This window comes from Oryctolagus cuniculus, chromosome 4, assembly GCF_051225735.1.
Source record: "Oryctolagus cuniculus isolate XC-2025 breed Fujian yellow rabbit chromosome 4, ASM5122573v1, whole genome shotgun sequence".
NCBI lineage: Eukaryota > Metazoa > Chordata > Mammalia > Lagomorpha > Leporidae > Oryctolagus > Oryctolagus cuniculus.
The window spans coordinates 139,476,009-139,501,072 of record NC_142870.1 but is presented as its reverse complement, the minus strand read 5'-3'; the positions used below and the strand labels follow the sequence as shown (position 1 = coordinate 139,501,072).

Below are 25,064 nucleotides of genomic sequence, written 5' to 3'. Positions count from 1 at the left end.
ACGGGTTTGTACATTCTTTATGCCCACGACACGGCAGGCAACAACGTTTAAATTACAAAATGTTTCTTTAGTTTTCATAAGATTTTTTTCCCCCTGTGTGTCATAGGGAAAACATACCAGAGTTTTAAGTGAACATAATGATAGCCTGTTTATAGTTCTCTTACAAGCACAGTACCGTGCTCACTGTATTTGATAGGATTTTGTTCAAATGAATTCCTGGGCTAACTAGTACTTTTAAAGGGAAATTGATAAAAGTTGTGAAACGAAATTAGGCTAGACTGTTTCTTGCAAATCCATTTGACACATTTCTCCACGTAATCAAATACACATGTTAAGAAATAAGTTTTATTTCTTAATAACAACATATATTATTTAAAATACTATTCACAATTGGGCAGAAGTAATACCAGTTGCTCTAAGACAAAGAAACATGCGGTACTTTAGAATTGGATACAGCCACAGATGAATATCAAATGTATTAAAGTCAGGTTTAACATTTGAAATAATTTCATTTCACATATATGGGGTCCAACCAAGGTACATTTGGCAGAGTAAGTTCGCATCAGTAGCCTCTTGGATAAGGTAATGCACATGTCCTTCAATAGATAATGGCAGCCCTGTCACTCTATTTCGGGTCTTGATTACACCCTGTAATCGCTGCTCGATGTCAAGAACATGAGTCTTAGCCTAAAAAGATGAAACAGAAAATCATTAGAGAAAAGAATTCAGTATATGAGGATGTTGATAATTTCTTGATATTTATAAATGCTGACACTGTTTTGCTGATTAATACCTCTTTTATAGGGGCTGATGTGGAAAAAAGTAAATTTTTTATACGAATTTTTGAGGATGTCAATCTTAATTCAAAATGAATGGCTTGGACATGTTTCTGTATTACATGAAATGTCAGGGAATTCTTTGAACATTATATTTCTAGAGAAGTATTTTTAAAACTTTAATTTGAAAGGCAGAGAGGAAGGGATGGGAAGAGACAGAGAGAATTCCCATCCTAGTCTTACTCCTCAACTGCTTCTAACAGCCAAGGTTGGGTTAGGCTGAAGCCAAGAGCTGGAACTCAGTTTAGGTCTCCCATGTGGGCAACAGGCACCCGACTACTTGGGCCATCACCTGCTACCTCTCAGGGTGCACGTTAGCAGGAAGCTGGAATACAGGATGGGGCTGGAACTTGAACCCAGGCACTCTGATATATAAAGCAGGCATCCCAAGATGCAGGTTAACCACTGTACCAAATGCCTTTCTTGAAAACTTAAAATAAATCTGGTTTGAGGGGTTGGCATGGTTGCACAGTAGGTTGAGCCATGGCCTACAATGCTAGCATTCCATAGGAGTGCAGGTTTGAGTCCCAGCTACTCCACTTCTGATCGAGCTCCCTGCTAATGTGCCTGGGTAAGCAGAGTAAGATGGCCTATGAGTGCTAAAGCCCCTGCCACCTCCATGGGGGACCTGGATGAAGTTCCTGGCTCCTGGCTTTGGGCTGGCCCAACCCTAGCTGTTGTGGCCATTTGGGATGGGAAACTGATCTCTCTCTCTCTCTCTCTCTCTAAATCTGCCTTTCAAATAAATAAATAAATCTTTTTAAAAATCTGCTTTGAAACTGTTTAAGACCTAAACATTTGATTGATATTCTATAATAACAGCAACAATGTTCTAATGCCTAATATTTAGGCAATGTTAGTAAATGAAAATAGAGTTCTAAGTGACCTATTTGGAATTCTACAAGTCTATAAAGAAAGCATATCAGATGTTATTAGGAAAAAGGTCCTCAATCTATTCTAACTTACAAAAACAACTATCTGTAAACTTGAAGATTCAATGAATTTTATAAAAGATTTATTTATTTGAAAGGCTGAGTTAGAGAGAGGCAGAGAGAGAGAATCTTCCATCTGCTGGTTCACTCCCCAAATGGCCACAACAGCCAGGACTGAGCCAGGCCAAAGCTAGAAGTCAGGAGCTTCTTCTGGGTCTCCCATGTTGCTGCAGGGGTCCAAGGACTTGGGTCATCATCTGCTGCTTTCCCAGGCACATTAGCAGGGGAGCTGGATCAGAAATGGAATAGCCAGGACACAAACCAGCACCCAAATGGGATGCTGGTGCTACAGGTGGTGGTTTTTACCCGTTAGGCCATAGCACTGGACCCTCAACTAATTTTAATAAGGACTGAGTCACTACATTTGTCAAGATTGATTTTGGCACACTGGCATCATATTGAAACTGCTCTATAAATGAGGGTAATTTATGCTCACTTTTCTCCAATCTGTATTGTTAGTTGCAAATTCTCTGGTTAAATGCTAATATTAGTAATGACAATAAAATGTAAGATATTATCAAACTATACAACTAGGTTTCAGAGAAATTAATAATCACCAACAGGTTTGAGAATCAGTTCTCATTTGTAGAGACGTACAGTGTCAGCTCATATCAAGCTAGACGTATTTTCTACTGACCTTTTCGTTGAGGACTTCCCCAGTTTCGTTCAGTGATGCTTTGGAATGCCCTTTCACTGGTTTACTCCACTCCACAAGAGGATCATGCAGAAAAGTCTTCAAGACACTACAATTAAAACAAATAGCATGCTACTAATACAATGTTATCTTTGCAAAAAGAAATCTTGTTATAATCTAAGGACTAAGTGAAGGATGAGAAATTAATGGTAATAGTCTTTTTTTTAAAAAAAAGATTTATTTATTTGAAAGACAGAGTTACAGAGAGAGCCAGAGCCAGAGGTAGAACCAGAGCGAGAGCGAGAGCAAGAGAGAGAGGTTCTCCATCTGCTGGTTCACTCCCCAAATGACTGCAAGGGCCAGAACTGAGTTGATCCGAAGCCAGGAGCCAGGAGCTTCTGGGTCTCCCACGTGGGTGCAAGGGCCCAAGGACTTGGGCCATCTTCTACTGCTTTCCTAGGCCACAGCAGAGAGCTGGATCAGAAGTGGAGCAGCCGGGACTTGAACTGGCGCCCATATGGGATGACAACACTGCAGGCCTGGGCTTTAACCTGCTGCGCCACAGCACCAGCCCCAATACTCTTACAATACATCTTAGTTTATTACTTTAAAAAAAAAAGATTTTATTTATTTATTTGAGATATAGTGTTACAGAGAGAAGGAGACAGAGAGAAAGATATCCCCCATCCACTGCTTCACTCCCCAAATGGCTACAACGGCCAGAGCTAGGAGCTAGGAGCCAGGAGTTCCTTCAGGGTCTCCCACATGGGTGCAGGGGCTCAAGCACTTGGACCATCTTTCACTGCTTTACTGGCCATAAGCAGAGAGCTGGATCAGAAGGGGAACAGCTGGGACACGAACATCCCCATAGGGAATGCCAGCACTGCAGGCAGGGGCTTAGCTTACTGTGCCACAATGCCGGCCCACTGTACTGCCTTTTTAGTAAGGTATATGAAATTATTGTTGTGGGTGAAGAGGGTAAGGGAATGATGGGCAGAGAAGACTCAAGATAGTAGACAGAAGTGTCTTCTGGAGGTGCTAAATAGAGCAAGATGTGTTTTGTATGTCATCTAAAATGTATGCTATTAACTGGTAAATGAATGTTTATTGCATGAATGAATTTCATCTCCTGCCATGTTTCAATGGTCATATAATACCTATAGCCACCTAAAGACCCAGCCTAGATCTTTATTTTGTACTCTAGAAGGAAATCTAACTAATCATGAGAAATACCCTCTTGGATATGTTCCAGGCATCCCAAACTCAGTATCTTCAAAACAAAACTCATTACCTTTTCCCAACTATTTCTTCATATTCCTGAAATCAGGAAAGAACAATATCATTTGCCCATTTGTCCTGGACAGAAATCTGGGAATCATCTTTGTTCCTCTTCCTCCCTACCTACCCTTATCAACTGGAGAAGCTTGGAATCGGGCCAACATGGTTAGAGGGCCCTTCAGTCCTGGATTTGTGTGTTTAGGGAGCTTTTGCTTCTCAATGGGCTCTGGAATACTAAGTTCCAGTGTTGCTCTGGCTTCTTGGTTCCACCAGTTAAACTTTTGTATTTTCTTTCTTTTGCATATGTCTAGGTTGAGTGATATCATTCTCTACACTGGGTTCTCTCTGCACATGTGCAGCCATGTCTAGAAACAGGTGGAACAGAGGTTCTTGTGTTCCCACGAGAAAAGAAATTCAAATGTGAGACATAGAGATCAGCAGTAAGCATGAAAGCAAAATTTAATGAAGAGAATACATGTGGCAGGCCAGCCAGATATCTCGACAAAGAATGAGAGCCTCTCCATTTTATTTTTAAATTTCCCTTTTAAAAAAACTTCTAAAGACTTCTCAGGGCAAAGTATAAATGTGAACATATGCCTAAAGTGGAACCTTCACCATGTAGAGCTGTTCCCCTGTCTAGTATCATCTATTAGTATCATTTTTTTGAAAAATACTCTCAAGAAAACAGTGCAGTAGGCCCCTCCTGGCCCCCATAGTGAGTTGGCTTTTGGTGGTTTCAGTTACCCATGGTCAACCATGGATAAACAATTTGCAAGTGTATGAAATCTCATGCTCTTTCACTGTCCTGCCCAAGATATGATTCTTTTGTCTTCTGTTTCCACAGCACATACCAGACAAGCTTACCTGTTACTTAGTAGTAGTGTTAGTTACCAGATCAATTGTCATGGTTTCACAGTTCTTGTGTTCAAATAACCCTTAGTATACTTAATAATGACCTAAGCCACAAGAGTATTGATGCTGGCAACTTTATTATAGCATATCACTATAATTATTCTATTTTACTATGTGTTATTATTGTTAATTTATAAATAAAACTTTATCATAGGTATGTACATATAGGAAAAACCATAGGTATATAGGGTTCAGTATCACTTGTAGTTGCAGGCATCCACTTGCGGTCTTGAAACATATCCCCTACTGTAACAGGAGGGCAACTGTATCCCACTTCTCAGACAGGCCATGCTTCCCTTGCCTTGCTACTTCTATCACAGAACACACTTTTCCCCTTTGCAAGATCAACTCTATTTATTTATTTTTAAAGTCTAAGCTACTTCCTCCAGAAATTATTTCCTAATTTCCCCAGACTGACAGATAGACTCCTGGAATATGATTAACAAGATGAAACACTTCCTCTTTCACAGAATTTGACTTTGCCTATATCTAACTAACCAGTGTACTCTGCCATTATATCTGCTAGATACCTTTTAAATAAAGAAGGCAAATAATTTAGCTTAAAAGGTCCTTTAAAAATCTGCTCTCCACAGCTAATGTCATGTTTTAATGTGAAAGGCTGACAGCTTTACAAGATCAGGAACAAGACAAGGATGTCTACCCTCACAATTTCTATTCAACATTGGTCTAGACAAGGTAATTAGGCAAGAAAAAGAAATAAAAAGACAGTGAAATTGGGAAGAAAGAATAAAAACTATATCTGTAGTTCATGTGCAGAGAAAAAAACCTTAAGGTATCTACAGAAATAATAATTATAGCAGAGATGAGCAAGCTGCTGGATATAAGGTCAGTAATACAAATGTCAGTTGTGTATTTATACTCTTGCAACGAACAATTAGGAAAATTAAGAAAAAAATGCAATTTAGGACAGAATCAAAAGCAATAGGGGTGAGCACTCTGGATGCCTAACTATGGCTAGGGAAGCCTGTATGCCATATTGCTGTGCTGCTTAGAATAATGCATCCTGGGAAGCAATGGATGATAGCTCAAGTACTTGGGCTCCTGCCATCTACATGGGAGACCCAGATGGAGTTCTAAGTTCCTGGCTTTGGCCTTGCTCAGCCCTTGCTGTTTTGTGCATTTTGGGGATAAACCAGCTGATAGAAGATATCTTTTATTCTCTTTATCTCTGGCTGTTGCTCTTCCAGGTAAATGAAAAGAAGTAAAATATTTTTATGGGGGTCAGAGTTTTGGTGCAGCATTTTAAGCCGGAATCCCATATGGGTGCTGGTTTGAGTCAAAGCTGCTCCACTTCCAAGTCAACTCCCTGCTAATGCACCTGGGAAAGCAGCTGAAGATGGCCCAAGTCCTTGGGCCCCTGTACCCATTTGGGAGACAAAGAAAAAGCTCCTGGCTCCTGGCTTCAGCATGGCCCAGCACCAGCTGTTGCAGCCATTTGGGGAGTGAACTAGTGGACAGAAGATCTTTCTCTGTGTATCTCTCCCTCTCTCCCTTTTTTAATTCTGCCTTTCAAATAAATAAAATAAATCTTTAAAAAAAAGAATTATAAGGAATACAAAACTTGAAAATTAAATGCAAGACTTCAAACCAGAAACCATAAAATATTATTGAAAGAAATTAAAGAAGGTTTCAACAAAATATTTCATGTTCATGGATCAGGATATTGGTAGGATGGCAGTACCTTCCCAATTGATTTATAAATTCAGGGCCTTTCTAATAAAAATCCAGGCTGATTTTTCTATAGAAACTGACAAGCTGATCTTAAAATTCATAAGGAAATGCAAGGGAACACCATAGCCAAACGATCTTGAAAGAATGGAGTTGAGACCCGCACACCTCCTTGATTGCAAAACTTACTACAAAGCCACAGTACTCAACACTGTATGTAGTTAGCATAAAGTTAAACACATAGATCACTGGAATAGAATTGTTGAAAATCTATTGGCCAACTCAACAAAAATGTAAAGATGATTAAACAGAGGAAAATGATCCTTTCAAAAAATGGTGCTGGGGGCAAGCATTTGGTTTCTATATTTTATAGTTCTATCTCTTCTATTTTGATCTTTTTTTTTTTTGAGAGAATGATTTATTTATATCTTTGAAAGGCAGAGTTACAGAGAGAGAGGGAGAGACATAGGGAGTGACCTTCTGTCCACTGGTTCACTCTCTAAATATTTGGCTACAATGGCCAGAGTTAGGCAGAGCTAAGGCTAGGAGCTTAGAACTCCATCTGGGTCTCCCATGTGGGTGGCAAGGGCCCGAGCACTTGGGCCATCTTCTGCTGCTTTCCCAGGCACATCAGCAGGATGCTAGACTGGAAGCAGAGTATCTGGAACTTGAACAGGTGCTCACGTAGGAACACAGAGAGGCTAACCTGCTGTACCATAACAGCAGCCTCCCTATTTTGACCTTTCATCAATTTTCAGTTACTTTGTATATATAGTGTAGGATAGGGCTCCATCTTCTTTCTCTTGCTCTCTTGCACATACATATTCAGTTGTCCCAGCACCATTAAGAATTATTTATTTATTTGAGAAGCAAAGAGAAACACAGTCACAGCAAGAGAAAGCTCCCATCCACTGATTCACTCCCCAGATGCCTCCAATAGCTGGAGCTGGGTCAGGCCAAAGCTGGGAGCTAGGTACTCAATCTCCCAAGTGGGTGGAAGGGACCCCATCACTTGAGATATCATGTGCTGCCTCCCAAGGTATGCATTAGAGGAAGCTGGCACTGGGGGCACTGGATCATGTCCCAGGTACTCCACTTCTGATCCATTTCTCTGCTAAATGGCTGGGAAAGCACTGGAAGATGGCCCAAATGTCTGAGCCCCTACCACCCATGTGGGAGACCAGTTGAGGCTTCTGGCTCCTGGCTTGACTCTGGCCCAGCCCTAGGCATTGTGGCCATCTCGGGAATGTACCAGTGGATGGAAGAGATCCCCCCCCCCTTTCTTTTACTCTTTCTGTCACTCTGCCTTCCAAAAAATCTTAAAAAGTAAATAAATTTTAAAAAACTCATTTCAGTCAATGCAAAGCGGTTTCTATATTAAGAAATCATACTTAGGGACCAAATATTACATTCATGATTACTGTTGTTACTTAGAAAGTGTAATGATTACCTCATTAAAGGTTCTCTCTGGTCTCGCATCAGCCTTAGTGTAACTTCACATGCTCTTCGAAAAAGACCCTCTGTACCCATAGGACCCATTCCATAAACCATGTTATGAGTAAGGCGAAATGGCACAATTTCAGGAACTTCAAAAGTTTCTCCCTTAAAAACAATGAATTTTATAATAAATATGTTAGAATTTTAAAATTCTTACTCAAATATTTTAGAGCTTCATGTCTATACTGCTTTAGTAAGAGCAAGAGTACTCTCAAAATATTTGTGGGGCCAGCATTGTAGCACAGCATGTTAAGCCACCATCTCCAATGTCGGCATCCCACATGTGCACTGGTTTGAGTCCGAACTGCTCCACTTCCAATCCAGCTCCCTGTAAATGTGCCTGGGAAGGCAACAGAGGATGACTCAAGTGCTTGGGCCCCTGCCACCCACGTGGGAGACATAGTTGGAGTTCCAGGCTCCTGACTTTGGCCTGGCCAGCCCCACTGTTGCGGCCATTTTGGGGAGTGAAGCAATGGATGGAAGTGTGCTCTCCCTTTCTGTCTCTCCTTTTCTATCTCTGCTTTTCAAATAAATAAATAAATCTTTTTAAAAATTTATGTATGTAAGCATATTAGAGGCTATGTCATGAAAGAGCCAAATGAACTGCCTTTGCTTTTTGGGAACTAAAACTACAGGTTGATATTGGATAAAATCTAGAACATGGATGAACTCAGTGAATTTAGTATAATGAATACTATTATAGAGAAATGTTATGCATTCAGCAGTCTCATTAACTTCCTAATGACCTTCTTGAATAATGTCAACCAGGTGTTCATTTTCTGCTATTCTTTAACCTGCTTTTCCTCTCTCCAATTACCTAAATTCCTCTCTTGTATGATTTAATCTAAACCAGTTGTTTATCTCTGATTTGTTCTTAGTTGGTCCTATGACCATTCTTGGTTTCCTGCGATAGCACAAAGCAACCAAAGATGGAGATGAACAAAATAATGGGCTCACCTACCAAACTGCTGTTTAGAATCTCAACATTGGAAGACTGTAGAAAGCTTTGGAGATGAGTCCAATTGCCTCAATTTATTCCCAGGCCCACTCTGAACCTACAGAATCTGAATTTCCTCGGTATCTTTTTTTAAACTCTTGAGCACTTTTAATATTTAGAATTATCTAGCTGCCAAATTTGGAAACCATCATATTACATTTTTCTGTTTCTCTTAAAACTGAGCCCCAGTAAAATGAACTTATCTGTTCATGTTCATGAAATTACTACATGAGTCAGAACTTGCTTCTGTGTTTTTGGACTTCAAGTTCAGTTCTGGTTCTATCTAGTTCTACTGTATAACTCTTCTAGGTTCTCTCCATCTCAAGCTGCTTGACTATGGGGTCCATTGTTTTAAAGCTAGTCAACAAACTCTGAATTTGATACAACTGTGAATATATTTGCTACCAATATATATTTGTCTAGGAAGAATAATTTTTAAGGAAAGGACACTGGAGGACAATTAACCTACAATTAACTAGAGTATGTCATATCACATACCTTATTAAAAAGACAGTTGAAATCCACATGTACACATTCACCCGTCAAAGAATCAAAGAGAATGTTTTCACCATGACGGTCTCCAAGTCCCAGGATATAACCAACCATTGACATTACAGCAGTAGAACGGCAGTATGCTGATCTGCTACTGTACCTAAAAAAAAAAAAAAGCTATTAAATATCCTTATGCCATATTAAACAATATAAATCTAAAATAAAAAAATAAACATTTAACCATAACAATGTATTACTTCGTAGAAACTTACCATGATGTCGGATCAGGGAATGTTCTCAGAAACCACTCATGGAAAACAGGAGGATGTCTAGGTAGTAGAAATTCTTGGAATATTTTGAGTTTTTCAGACAAAGCTGCTGCCTTTGGTAGCATACACTGGCGAAGTTCCTTTCCTGTCATATACATTCCTGCAAGGTAGAGTGATTTCCATTAATCATATACACCAAATGAGAAAAGAGACAAATTTTTTTTTGTTCTTAAGATCAAACAGGAAGTGTATACTTTTATTTAAACTGCTATTCAAAAACAAGAATAAATGGAAAATTTTCACTTATCCATATATTATTATGTGATACTATATATAAATTATTTTAATACTTATCCAAAGTGGTGCCCCTTATTGATAAACATTAATATCAACTAAAACCAATGTTATAGAACCAAATAATTCCAGAATATAAGACTCGGAAAGAATTCCAATAGAAGGTGCCCCTGGAATTGTGAAAATGCTGCAGCCCATACGAAAATTATACTAATCTCTCTTTTATCAGGATGTAGTATAGGTCCAAACTGAACCATACTAATAAACCACACTGGAACCCTGAAATCATCTATTTTATGTGAAAGCTATCCCTATCCCATAACATTCATAGTGTAACTGATTCTTAAGCTACTCTAGAAGAATCCAAATCATCTGGAGAAGCTAGTTTTATGAACAAGCTTGTATAACTCGAACTAGTTCATAAGTTGGAAACTTTTTTTTTTTTTTTTTACAGGCAGAGTGGACAGTGAGAGAGAGAGACAGAGAGAAAGGTCTTCCTTTGCCGTTGGTTCACCCTCCAGTGGCCGCCGCGGCCGGCACATCGTGCTGATCCGATGGCAGGAGCCAGGAGCCAGGTGCTTCTCCTGGTCTCCCATGGGGTGCAGGGCCCAAGCACTTGGGCCATCCTCCACTGCACTTCCCTGGCCACAGCAGAGAGATGGCCTGGAAGAGGGGCAACCGGGACAGAATCCGGCGCCCCGACCGGGACTAGAACCCGGTGTGCCGGTGCTGCAAGGCAGAGGATTAGCCTAGTGAGCCGCGGCGCCAGCGGAAACTATTTTTTAAAAATCCAATAGCAATAACCAAAACTTATATAAATTTCATCCTCATAAGTAAAATAGTCAACAGCATGTTCTCTGAAATACGACTTGATTGTGTTTGAGTTTTGGTTCTGCAATATAAGAGTGCTAGTCATTGAACTGGGGCAAGTTACTTAACTTCTGTGGCACTGTCCATAAAATAGAAAAGAATTATGCTTGTTAATAATTTATATAATGGATTTACCATAATATTCATAATAAAGTATTTTATCAATATTACTTACTATGTGGATTGAATTGTGTCTATCAAAAAATATATCCTAACCCTTGGTTTCTGAGAATGTGACCTTATTTAAAAGTAGGATCTTTGTAGATGCAATCAGATTAAGACAAAATCACTAAAATACACCCCAATTTAATAACCCAATGACTGGTGTCTTATAAGAAGAGAAAACAGAAATAGAGACATGTGATCACAGAGGCAGAGTAGTATGACACATCTATAAGCTAAGGTATCATTTGCATAAATGATACAAAGAGCTCATATATTATTCTTCACTCAACTTCCCTTAATGTTCATATCTTTCATAACTATAGTATAATTATTGAAACAGGAAATCCCTACTATTACTACATTATTAATTAACCTTCAGACTACATTGAAATTTCACCAATTGCCCCATTAGTACTCTTTTGCTGGGCCAGAGGGCCAGGAACCAAATTAGGAGTCCACATTACATTCAGATATCATATCTCCTTAATGTTATCAAATTGGAAAAACTTCAGACTTTCATTAATTTGATATATATATTTTTAAAAGATTCATTTAATATATTTTAAAGACAGAGTTACAGAGAGGCAGAAGCAGGGAGAGAGAAGGCAAGCTTCCATCAGCTGGTTCACTCCCCAAATGACCACAATGGCCAGAACTGAAATGATTCGAAGCCAGAAGCCAGGAGCTTCTTCCCGGTCTCTCACATGGGTACATCCACTACTACTTGGGCCATCCACTGCTGCTTTCCCAGGCGCATTAGCAGGGAGCTGGATCAGAAGTGGATCAGCCTGGGCTCGAACTGGCGCCCAGATGGGATGCCAGTGCTGCAGGCTGGGGCTTTAGCCAGCTGGCCCCATACTTTGATATATTTTAAAAGTTCTGCCCAATGATCTTTTTGTTTCTCTACTGTTAACTTACATTTCCCCTTTATAATTAGTAAGTATCTTATGGGGAGATAATTTGAGACTACAAATAACCTGTTTCTTATAATATTTCTGCCTATTAATTTTGCATTTACTGACTGTTGCCCACAACAAATATTACTGTGGTGTTTGCTAGTTGATGAATTTCTATTCCTATCATTCCACCTCCATTTATAAATTGCAATTCTATTGTAAGGATGAACTGTTCCTACTTCCTTATTTACTCGTTCACTCAACCATCTGTTACATCAGTACGCACTCTTGTCTATATGTTTTATTCCATGGTTTACAATTGATTACTATCAGTATTTTGTACAATTGATTACTATCAGTATTTTGTTCCTCAAATTACCCCAGTTTTGGACAGTGGGCTCTTATTTTTTTTGACAGGCAGAGTGGACAGTGAGAGACAGACAGAAAGGTCTTCCTTTACCGTTGGTTCACCCTCCAATGGCCGCCGCGGCCGGCGCGCTGCGGCCGGCGCACCGCGCTGATCCGAAGGCAGGAGCCAGGTACTTATCCTGGTCTCCCCTGCAGGTGCAGGACCCAAGCACTTGGGCCATCCTCCACTGCACTCCCTGGCCACAGCAGAGAGCTGGCCTGGAAGAGGGGCAACCGGGACAGAATCTGGCACCCCGACCGGGACTAGAACCCGGTGTGCCAGCGCCGCAAGGCGGAGGATTAGCCTAGTGAGCTGCGGCGCCGGCCCTTATTTTCAATCTAACACCTGATTTCTTTTCTTTATCTGATAGTGAGAAAACCAGCTCTCAGAACCCACAATATATTTACTTATTTTCTGAAGGCTAGTATACACATAAAACAGTTTGATAATTCCTAGCCAGTGTCCGTGAAAAATAAATTTGCATATGTATTTTTGTAAGCTACCTTCAAATCCCTTTGGGATGAAAATAAGGAAATAACTGAAACACAAGGAAGGAAAACACTTAAGTGCTTCTGTATGTAGAATGTAGAAATTTCATTATGAATTAGGGCAAGAAAATACAGAATGACATACATTAAAAAACAATTATATCCATGTTGCATTGGTAAGCTATTATATACATATATTTATATCATAAGAATTTTTAGTACCCCTTTCCTTATATAATTTGGTCAGAATAGGTCTCAAGCCAGCAGTGTTGTTCACCCATTCAATAATTCCACATTCATCATTCAGTGGAATAACGGCATAGGTTCGGATATGAAGTTCTCTTCTACGAGATTCTGCATCTTTTCTTAAGCACTATTTAAAAAAAATGTAAATTTAAAAACAGAATACAACTCATAATTTCTCAATGTCATGTTAAATATATCTAAGTATTGTTCATCATTTAAACATTAATTAGTTAATTAATTATTTCAGGTATTTAAAAAGCAGAGAAAGGTATCTTCCACCACTGGTCCACTTTCCAAATGCTCAGAACAGCCAGGAGTGGGCCAGAGGAAGCCAGGAGCCATGTTTACAGCAGCATTGTTCACAACAACCAAAAAGTAGAAGCAATCAAAAGTCTATCAATGGATACACGGATTAGCAAAATGTGACATATTCATACAATGGAATTCTATATTCAACTTTAAAAGGAAGGAAGTCCTAACACATGCTACACAAAGTAGATGGTTCTTGAAGACAGGATGTCAAGTGAAATAAAGCAGGCAAAAAGGACAAGTGTATAATTCCACTTATCCGAAGTGCCTAGGATGGTTAAATTCCTGGAGACAAGTGGTAGCTAGAGAGAGCCTTGTGGGGAGGGCAAGGAGGAATTATTTTTGAATCAATATTGAGTTTCAATTTTGGAAGACGAAAAGAGCTCTGAAGATGGATGGTGGTGATGATGGTTGTATGTATGATGTCAAGGTACTTAATGTTACCAAAATATATTTAAAAATGGTAAATTTGTATGTTATGTCATATGAATACAATAAAAAAGTAAAAAAGAAAAATGCATTTTATTTTTTCTCTTTAAGAATGATCTATTTGCATACTGAAAAGCTTATATCACATTGATAGTAATCATGGTAATTCTAAAATAAAAGCATATTATCGCCAAACCTTATTAATCAAAGAATTGAATTCCATTAGTCTACAGTCCTTTCTGAGGTCATCTTTTGGTTTACACATCATTATGTAGAATTTTCCATCTGACCCTTTTAAAGAGATCTTCTTTGGTTTCTGAAGAGAAGGAAGAACTTCCACCTAAAAGATGAAGACTTTTATATAAATTAAGACTAAAAGTCTTGGTTTAAATGTCTGCATATTACAAATACTGAGTTACTTAACATGATAAAAAAGAGAATATAACAACCTATATTGTGTATTAAATTTGTATTTTAGTAATTTATCTTGATGATGATTGCCTATTAAGAGAGACACATTTTTACCCATCAAGAATGGTATGAAGTAAAAAGATTACTTATTCAACATTGCCAGTTCTTACATATTCAAATTTAGGCAGTCTCCTTCACAGAAGTCATATGTTTAAGAGACTTCTTTGAAATATCTTTTGGAGACCTTTCTTCAGAGCCTGAGACTATGTTTAGTGGTAATTTGATTTTTGAGAAAAGAAACTTCTCCAAAATTTAGTCTACCTAATGAGATGAGTAAATAAGTAAATAATACTGTTTAAGTTAAAAACCACCCTTTCCGAATACTGACTATAAGTAAAAAGAATGATTTCATCACACTGTTTTGTAAACTGTCTCTGAAAGAAGTTAATAAATGTTTTGAGTCTTAGAAATATTGAGACAAATATAGAATTTAAAAAGTATTTATTTAAATACTGCAGTACTATTTCTTTAAAATGATCCTATATGTTTTACAAACAAATCAAACTCTAACTAGCTGAACTTTGCTTTACTCCAAAAACCAAATAAATAAAACTTGCATTTCACAATCAAATTGTGAAAGAAAAAAATATTATGGTCATATTAAAATGAAGAACATCTGAAACATCAAAATGTTATGCTGAACATGAGATTTTTAATCACTGAATTTTATGCTATCAGTAAAGATAACTATATTTTTCTGTATTCCCAGTTATTTTTTTTTAGTAAATACAATTCACTTAGGTTCTGAAATACGTTTTAGTTTAACAAGAAGTTTTAAACTTAACTGAATTTTAAAATCATAATTATAGTCACACAAAATGGAAATTTACCATATCATCAAAGCCTGAAATATAGGCCCAGTGCCCAGGAAATGGCTCGTGGTTAGCATGGGCACCCAAAACGGATGGAAGAGTAGGTATCATGACTGACTGCAAAGGAATGAGGATTTCACTAAATGTTGCTTCTTGTACCAGCTTTTTAATCATTTTAAAATGTGTGCTCATGCTTAATGTGGAATTATTTCCATCAACCTGGAAAAAAAAGTAGTATGTTAAATTTCTGTTTATGCTGAAATATAGAACACAACTTCAACCACAACAAAAATTTCACTTTTACAATATCTTAATTAAACAGCTCAGCAATCTGTAGTTTTCTAACTATTTTTAAAAAGTGTCTCATGGGGCTAGCAATGTGGCATAGCAGGTAAAGCTGCTGCTTGTGACGCTGGCATCCCATATGGGTGCCGGACTGTTTCCTGGCTGCACCACTTCTGGTCCAGCTCCCTGCTAACAAACTGGGAAAAACATTGGAGGATGGTCCAAATTTTTGGGCACCTGCTACTTGCATGGGAAACCCAGATAAAGCTTCTGGATCTTGGCTTTGGCCAAATGAGTTCTGGGCTCCTGACTTTGGCCTGGTCCAGCCATGGCTTTTATAGGTATCTGTCTCTGTCTCTCGGCCTTTAAAACAAAATGAAAAAAAAAGAAAAAAAAATTGAACCTACATAACAGGACTGTTTAGTGACTAAAGGCAATAACAGAGGTCTATAATCTGTTACTAGACATTAGAAAATACAAAGGGCTCTGTAATTTAAACTGGTTGTTTTTGGTACCAAATCTCATTTGGCAGAAACATGATACCTGAACTTCTCATTCAGTATAAAGATTAATATACCTTATTATAGCAACAGTTACGTATTTGATTATGGGATACTGTAGCAGATTATTCTCAGTGGTGATATGAAAGTATATGCACCTTTAAGAATTGGGAAAAATTCTGAATTCCTAAGTGTAGCTTATCAGAAATATTTCAGTTAAAGAAGTGGAAACTTGCACATGTAATGCACTTGGAACACTATCAGTGTTTAATAAATATTGGCCACCTTCATAATATTTTTCTGTTTTTAATTTTATTTATTTGAGAAACAGACAGAGTGAGTTCTCATCCACTAGTTCACTCCCCAAACATCTGCAATAGCTAATACTGGGCCAAAGCCAGGATCCATGAACTCAATCCAGTCTCCAACAGGGGTGGTAGGAACTTACTTATTTAAGCCATAGCTGCTGCCTTCCGGAGTCTGCATTAGGAAGAAGCTGGAGTCAGGGACCAGAGCTGGATTACCCTCTGAGATGTTTATTTATGAAGGGAAGGTGAGAAATATGTTTATTATATCTTTGATTTATTTATTTTTAAAAATATTTATTTGAAAGGCAGAGAATTACAGAAAGGCAAAGGCAGAGAGAAAGAGAGAGAGGTCTTCCATCCACTGGTTCACTTCCTAGATGGCCACAACAGCTGGAGCTGTGCGGATCCAAAGCCAGGAGTCAGGAGCTTAGTCTAGGTCTCCCACATAGGTTCAAGGGCCCAAGGACATGGGCCATCTTCTACTGCTTTCCCAGACATAGCAGAGAGCTGGATAGGAAGTGGAGCAGCCAGGATTCTAACCGGTGCCCATATGGGATGCCAGCGCTGTAGGCAGCAGCTTTACCTACTACACCACAATGCCGGCCCCGATTATATCTTTTCATGTACAAATAGTTAATAGCTAATGAACTGAATATTGTCAACTGAAATTAGCTTATAAAGAATCTTGCTCTCTTTCTCCCTCTCCTTAAACCACCCCCATCTCCCACTTTTATTTTTCTAACACATTCTTTAGAATTTTATCTCCAATTCTTCAGGAAGAATAGTGGGTCATTCCTCTAAACATATTCCTACTTTAGTCACAAGTCTACTGAAAGAAGTATTTAATATTCTAGATGATAACCATCTGTTAAGTTCCAGATAAGACTACGAGCATCTCAAAGCAGAATATGTCTGAATCATCTTAGCATGTGCTGTTGTTTTTAAAGATCTTCCATCTGCTGATTCACTACCCAGATGCCAGGCAGAAATCAGGAATCAAGAACTTCATCTGGGTCTCCGAAGTGAGTGGCAGGGGCCCAGACCCATGGGCCATATTCTGCTGCTTTTCCCAGGCCATTAGCATGAAGATGGATTGGAAGTGGAGCAAACTATAGTACATGTACCGGTACCCATATGTGATGTCATCCTCGCAGAAAGCAGCTTTACCCATTATGCCGCACCACCAGCCCCCTTAGCACAATGCCCTAAGCACTGAAATAGAAACTAAAAGAATGACAATCAAATCCTAATCTGCTTTCCTAGTACTCATGTAGGTTAATGTATATGAGTTTTTGAAGTATTCTCCAATCATAGAGACTACTTTAAATAAGATTTACTACTTTGTATAATAATGTTTGCATGACTTATTTCATATTCTCTACTTAAAACTTTCTGAACAATATAGTTAATCTGCTCCCAGAAAATTCACATTAAGAATTTTTAAAAATGTAGAAAAAAATTTAGAAGAGGGACAATAAGAAATTTTAAAAGCAGCTTTTTAAAATAAATAATACATATAAAATGTATATAATTTGGTAAATTTTGATATAAGTATATACCATGTATCTTAGAATTTTAATTTAATTAATCAAATGAAGAGAGGGGCAAGCATTTGGCACAGCAGTTAAATTGCTGCTTGAGACAACTGCATCCCATATTGGAGTGCCTGGGTTATAGTCTCAGCTTCACTTCTGATGCCAGCTTCCTGCTAATGAGCACTTTAGGAAGCAGAAATAGTGGCTCAAGTAACTGGGACCTTGCCACACATACGAAAGACCAAGATTGAGTTCTGGGCTCCTAGTTTTACCCTGGCTGTTGTGGGCATTTTGACTAAAGCAGGGGATGGAAGTTCTCTTTTAACTAAAATGAAAATAAGTAAGTAAATTAAAATAACTTCTTAAAAAAGGAAAAGAAAACCAGCTCAAATTGTATACAGTTGGCTCTCCATATCTGTGTGTATACATCTGTGGGTACAAAAAACTGTGTATCAAAAATATTCACACAAAAAACTTAGATCTATACTGAACAGGTACACTTTTTTTGTTGTAATTCCATGAACAATACATACAAACAACTGTTTACATAGCAGTTATACCATATTAATATATTATAAATAACCTAGAGATGATTTAAAGTATACCATGCCATTTTATATAAGGGATTTAAGCATCTGCAGATTTTGGTATACTCAGGGGTCGTAGAACTATTCCTCCATGGACACCAAGGGATGATTTTATATGTATTTTATAAAACTATAAACTTGGATTTTATAAAACAATAACTTGGATTTTACAGGCAATAAGATTTATCATAGTACCGGTTTATTGCACAATTCTAGAAGCTTATCTGTGAGGCGAGTTGCATCTCCAACAAACTTTTCTAAGGACTTTTTCATTAGGATAGCCTTATTTAGGATTTCTTTGCATCTGTTCACACGCATAGGATATGAAGACTGTTATAAAAAAGAAATAAATGAAATTTTATAAAAGTTTCAAAAAGTAACAAAACATTTGATTGACAAAAAAATCAAAAAGCATTCATGATGAGAGTTTAGACTGGTACAAATCTCCTAGAAATCAACTTATAATATTATAAAAAGCCATAAAAATGTTCTTCTTCTATGACCTGGTAAATTCCTTCTTGGGAACTACCCTGAAGAAATAATCAATAACTTGAAATGACAATAACTGAAGTAAACAAAATGATCAAACAAATACTTAAATAAACTAAAGAAAGCTATTTAGAACTTCATAAATGTGTCTTCAAAGAATTCTTTATAAGATGGGAACAATCAAGTGAAAAACATGAACTTGCACATTACTGTAATTCAATTCCAATGTTAAATCATAATAATTGCATCAAATATTAATGAATAGAAGGCATGAATTTTAATTTTTGTTTTATCAATTCTGTGTATTTTGTTACTTATTAACAATACTTACTTCTAAAACATATTGGCTAACTTATAAATTCCCATTAATAATATAGTTTGGTTTAAACAAAAATATTTAGAAAAAAATATGTTAGCATCTTACACCAAGCACTAACAGTTTACTGGACATCATAAAGAAAACACATGCTGAAATCTTAAAACATTATAATCCTTTCATTTGTATGGTAAATATCTCCAAACATTGAAATGAGATATAATGCTATAATTTTTCTCTTCTTAAAAAAGCATACAGCATCTAATATAGAAACCCGGAATTTTATTAGCATTAAATAATAATTAAATACTAAATATAAATAATATTAAATAATTAAATATTAACATTAAATAACCACTGCCATATAAAATGATAAAAGATAGTAGGGTGATTAATACAGTACCTTTGACACAGCAGTCATCATCCACATTGCTTGTTGAGGGTAGGCCAGAAATACCTTGGCTATTATTTCCATTAAGACAACAAAAACTTCATCATGAGAATGGCAAATCCGAGAGATCAATTGTGAAAAAGCAGTCAAAAATTGATAGGGAGCTAGATAATCTGTGTGTTCTGTGATAACGCTGTTTATTTTACTTAAATCATTTCTCATTTGTACACGATCCGAGCGGCCAGCTGGGGGAAAAAATAAGTTTAAAAAAACAGTATATCCATTTATTTCACAGAAGAAAATAAAATTTTTTAAAGCTTTTACATATATTATTCCCATGCTCAAAGCTAGATAATTTGCCAGTTGGACAATACTCTAAGAGTGTAAAAAACTCTGAAAAACTTAAGGGCCATTCATTTTCATTATGCACTGTAAATTTTAGGGTAAATTATTTGATTTAACCAAATACTTTTCAGTATGTTCAATTCATCAATAAATGAATATATTTTCACTTGCAGACCCTGAATTGCAAATATTTAAAAAGTTATGAATTTGACTTTCTCTTCTTTTTCATATTTAGTTTCTTGCTCATACTTGTATAACATTTTATCAAATTCATTCTTATTTTAGTAAACTAGGTTGTCAAGCCAAATCTGAATTTATACCAGAGTAATAATTCTTCAGTGTCCCTTATAATTTTTACATGAAGTTATACCTTTTTCCCATTCATATGCCTTCGCACCATAATCAAGCCATAATGTCAACATTCGTGGCATTGACTGATATATGAATTGATTTCCATACTGTAGAGATCTGCAATTGTACAGACAAAAATATTATTAGCGTAGTGCTCACTTTTATGTTATATGTATTAAAATTTAAAGAGTTAACTATCACATCGGATATATACAGCCTTCTGACAAAAATTGTGGTATATCACTATTTCTTCCTTTTTTCTTACCATATTCCTTACTTAGCTCTGTACTTCCTATAACAAAAATCATCCAAGTTCTGATAGAGTTTTTAATCAATACTTTTTTCAAATTGTTCTTAGGATCTGTGCCTTCATTTACATTCTATGACCATAAATCTAGGTCATTTCTGTGAAATTATTGTACCTAGTTACTCCAATTCCATGTTTGTACCTTTGAATAATTTCAAGGCTAATACTACTGAAATTATGGGTTTATCATATTCTTCCCCTTATTAAAACCAGAAATCAGCTACCTGTAGATTAAGACTACATGAATGTCTGTCTGGGATTCAAATATTCATAATCTTGTTCCTTTGTAATTTTCCATGTTTTTTTTTTTTTCTTTTCTTTTCTTTTTTTTTTTTTTTTTATAATTCTTTTTTTTTTTTTTTTTTTTTTTTGACAGGCAGAGTGGACAGTGAGAGAGACAGAGAGAGAAAGGTCTTCCCTTGCCGTTGGTTCACCCTCCAATGGCCGCCGCTGCAGCCGGCGCACCGCGCTGATCCGATGGCAGGAGCCAGGATCCAGGTGCTTCTCCTGGTCTCCCATGGGGTGCAGGGCCCAAGCACCTGGGCCATCCTCCACTGCACTCCCTGGCCATAGCAGAGAGCTGGCCTGGAAGAGGGGCAACCGGGACAGAATCCGGCGCCCCGACCGGGACTAGAACCCGGTGTGCCGGCGCCGCAAGGTGGAGGATTAGCCTATTGAGCCACGGCGCCGGCCAATTTTCCATGTTTTTGTTTCTCACTGATTACCACTATATACATTTTATCAAGTCCCTCACCATGTGAATACATCACTCAAACTTGTTTCTCAATAAATCCACATAGTAATCTCCTCTCCTTGAAAACTTTTTGAGCCATGGATATTTTAAGTAAAATATACATACCAGAAAATTTACCATCTTTTTTTAAGTGTATGCTCAGCTGAACACTGACATCATTGTACAGTCACAGCTGTGCAACCATTACTACCATGCATCTTCAGAACTTTCAGATCTTTTTGAGCTGGAGGAACTTTGCTCACTCCCTTCTCGGTATAGCCCCCGAAAAGCATCATTCTGCTTTCTGTCTCTGTGAATCTGACAACTCTAGGTACCTCATTTAAATGGAATCACACAATATCTATCTTTTTTTTGACTGGCTTATTTCACTTAACATATCTTCAAGGTTCATCCATGTTTTATGACATGTGCCAGGAATTCCTTCCCTTTTAAGGCTGATTAATACTCCACTTATCTCTTGATAGACACTTGGGTTGCTTCCAGCTGTTAGCTACATTGATAATGTTGATATAAAATGTACAGATATCTTTTTGAGACCCAGAGGGACAGTTTTATGACACACACATAGCTGTTAAGAGAAAGGGGATTTTTCCCTCCTTATTTTGTCAAGATTTAATCAGAAATCAGGACAGCAGACAGGTTTTATTATTTTTAAGGTATACAATATTATATTTTTAAAATATTTTTATAATGACAATTTTTTTTCATAATAGACATTCTTTTTTTATTTTTTTTATTTTATTTTTTTGATAGGCAGAGTGGACAGTGAGAGAGAGAGACAGAGAGAAAGGTCTTCTTTTGCCGTTGGTTCACCCTCCAATGGCCGCCGCGGCCAGCGCGCTGCGGCCGGCGGACCGCGCTGATCCAATGGCAGGAGCCAGGTGCTTCTCCTGGTCTCCCATGGGGTGCAGGGCCCAAGCACTTGGGTCATCCTCCACTGCACTCCCTGGCCACAGCAGAGAGCTGGCCTGGAAGAGGGGCAAACGGGACAGAATCTGGAACCCCGACCGGGACTAGAACCCAGTGTGCCGGCGCCGCAAGGCGGAGGATTAGCCTAGTGAGCCGCGGCGCCGGCCCATAATAGCCATTCTAATATATGTGATGTGGTATCTCATGTGGTTTTACTTTAAATATCTCTGATGGTTAATATGTGGAGTATTTTTTCACATACCTGTGTAGAATATTTGATGTCTACTTTTCAGTAATATCTATTCATAAACCCATTTTTCAAATGGGTTATTTGTTTTCTTGTTAGAGTTCTCTACATATTTTGGCTATAAACCCCTATTCATATGTATGATTTACAAATATTTTCCCTGATTCCATAGGTTATTCTTTACTCTGTTCAATGTTTCCTCAAGTATGCAGAAGCTTTTTGCTGTGATGTTAATACTGTTTGTCTATTTTAGCTTTTGTTGTCTGGGCTTTTTAATTCAGACCCAAAATATCATTACCCAGACCGACATGGATGCTTCCCCCTATGTTTTCTAATAGTTTTTTTTTTTTTTAAGATTTATTTATTTATTTAAAAGTTAGAGTTACACAGAGAGAGGATAGGCAGAGAGTGAGAGAGAGGTCTTTCATCCATTGGTTCATTCCCCAGTTGGCCGCAACGGCCAGAGCTGCGCCGATCTGCATCCAGGAGCCAGGAGCCTCCTCTGAGTCTCCCACGTGGGTGCAGGGGCCCAGGGACTTGGGCCATAGCAGAGACCTGCATTGGAAGTGGAGCAGCCGGGTCTCGAACTGGTGCCCGTATGGGATGCTGGTGCTTCAGGCCAGGGCATTAACCCTCTTCGCTTCAGCACTGGCCCCCTCTAATAGTTTTTTTTTTTTTTTAACTGAGACTCATCACACCTAATATATTTTAGTTTTTCATTTAAAGATCAATTCCAAATATCTGTATTGTTCCTTGCAACATCACTTTAGAGTATCATATAATTCAATTCAATTTTATCTAAGATACAGTCTTATTATTTATAAGGTTTTATTTTCTTTTAGGAATGGACTCACGTTGGAGATGAAAAATACCTATATTTATAAGATAGAATTATGCTCTAAAATGCTGGCCAACATGATCAGGCTGATTCTAGAAGAAATTTGAAGGAAGAAGAACAAGATGAAACGTTTCAAAATAGTGACATGTTAACTCATATTCAGTGTCTAATGTACATTTTTCCTTTATATTTCTGTCTCTTGCTCCCTGTAACCATCCTTCCTAGAAGTTTCTCTCTGATCAGAACAAAGTAGTAAGAGACAGTTTTTTTCAAGCCAGAAGTGACAGAAGACACATCATCAATCAAGAATGAGGCTATTGCAATAGATAATGGTGTATCAGTTTTGCCAGCAGCAGGATGTGCACTCCTTAATTAGAGATGGGCAAAATGGAAAATATCACCTTAATTCACTTCAAGGCAAACAGCAATAACCAGAGGTACATTAGGGCTGCTGGTATAAAGATAGACTAAAAATGTTTCTTGTAGCTTAAGTCTTTCATACATTTTGAGTTGGTTTTTGTATGGTATAAGATAAGGCTTCAACTTCATTCTTATGCACATAGATATCCAGTTATTCCAATACCATTTATTGAGGAGTGTCCTGACTCACTATACATTCTTAGTACCTTTGCTGAAATCAATGGACCATAAACGTGAGTTTATTTCTGGACTCTCTATTCTGTTCCATTGGTCTACTGTGTGTTTCTATGCTGTTTTGATTACTAGAGCTTTGCAGTATATTTGAAGTGAGGTAGTATGACACCTCCAGTTAATGCCCTTTTTGCTCAAGAGTGCTTTGGTTATCCAGGATCTTTTGTGGTTTCATATGAATTTTATGATTTTTGTTTCTATTTCTGTAGGAAAATCCATTGGAATTTTGATAGGAATTGCACTGAGTTTATAGATTGCTTTGGGTAGTATAGATACTTGAACACATTAATTCTTCCATATCATAGATTATTGTTCTATTTGTATCTTTTTTTTTTTTTTGACAGGCAGAGTGGACAGTGAGAGAGAGAGACAGAGAAAGGTCTTCCTTTTGCCATTGGTTCACCCTCCAATGACCGGCGCACCACGCTGATCCGATGGCAGGAGCCAGGTACTTATCCTGGTCTCTCATGGGGTGCAGGGCCCAAGCACTTGGGCCATCCTCCACTGCACTCCCTGGCCACAGCAGAGAGCTGGCCTGGAAGAGGGGCAACCAGGACAGAATCTGGCGCCCCGACCAGGACTAGAACCCGGTGTGCCGGCGCCGCAAGGCGGAGGATTAGCCTAGTGAGCCGCGGCGCCGGCCTCTATTTGTATCTTTAAGTTTATTGATCACTGTCTTTATAGCTTACAGTCTTTATTCTTTCATCTTCTTGGGTAAATTTATTCATAACTATTTTACTTCTTTGGTATTATAAATGGGATGGTTTTTCTTGATGTCTTTTTTGGACAGTTTATAGTATATGCTGATTTTATACTCTGCAACTTTACTGAAATCATTTATTAGTTCTAACAATTTTTTGGTAAAGGTTCTTCAATGTATAAGATCATATCATCTGCTGGCGCCGCGGCTCAATAGCCTAATCCTCCACCTTGCGGTGCCGGCACACCAGGTTCTAGTCCTGGTCGGGGTGCTGGATTCTGTCCCGGTTGCCCCTCTTCCAGGCCAGCTCTCTGCTGTGGCCAGGGAGTGCAGTGGAGGATGGCCCAAGTGCTTGGGCCCTGCACCCCATGGGAGACCAGGAAAGCACCTGGCTCCTGCCTTCGGATCAGCACGGTGCGCCAGCCGCAGCGCGCCAGCCATGGCGGCCATTGGAGGGTGAACCAACAGCAAAAGGAAGACCTTTCTTTCTCTCTCTCTCTTTCACTGTCCACCCTGCCTGTCAAAAAAAAAAAAAAAAAATCGTATCATCTGTGAACAGGGACAGC

The 25,064-nt window shown here is 38.1% G+C and overlaps 1 protein-coding gene across 8 annotated transcripts in view; it reads right to left on the bottom strand.

Moving 5' to 3' along the window:
• Positions 1 to 331: 331 nt before the first annotated feature.
• The window catches only part of ATR (ATR checkpoint kinase), a 130,819-nt gene continuing 106,086 nt past the window's right edge, over positions 332 to 25,064 (bottom strand). For 7 of the 8 annotated variants that reach the window (XR_016232748.1, XM_051859026.3, XM_089331101.1 and 4 more), the window contains 11 exons: positions 20,112 to 20,209; positions 19,409 to 19,641; positions 18,396 to 18,530; positions 15,004 to 15,204; positions 13,899 to 14,042; positions 12,941 to 13,091; positions 9,600 to 9,756; positions 9,334 to 9,487; positions 7,792 to 7,943; positions 2,466 to 2,571; positions 332 to 687 (listed from right to left, as the gene is read on the bottom strand). Coding sequence is in view for 6 of the 8 variants with exons in the window: in XM_051859026.3 (XP_051714986.3) it covers positions 514 to 687; positions 2,466 to 2,571; positions 7,792 to 7,943; positions 9,334 to 9,487; positions 9,600 to 9,756; positions 12,941 to 13,091; positions 13,899 to 14,042; positions 15,004 to 15,204; positions 18,396 to 18,530; positions 19,409 to 19,641; positions 20,112 to 20,209 (1,705 nt within the window). In the remaining 2 variants the exon portion in view is untranslated. The remainder of the gene's footprint in view (positions 688 to 2,465; positions 2,572 to 7,791; positions 7,944 to 9,333; positions 9,488 to 9,599; positions 9,757 to 12,940; positions 13,092 to 13,898; positions 14,043 to 15,003; positions 15,205 to 18,395; positions 18,531 to 19,408; positions 19,642 to 20,111; positions 20,210 to 25,064) is intronic. The other variant, XR_007924529.3, reaches the window with a different exon arrangement.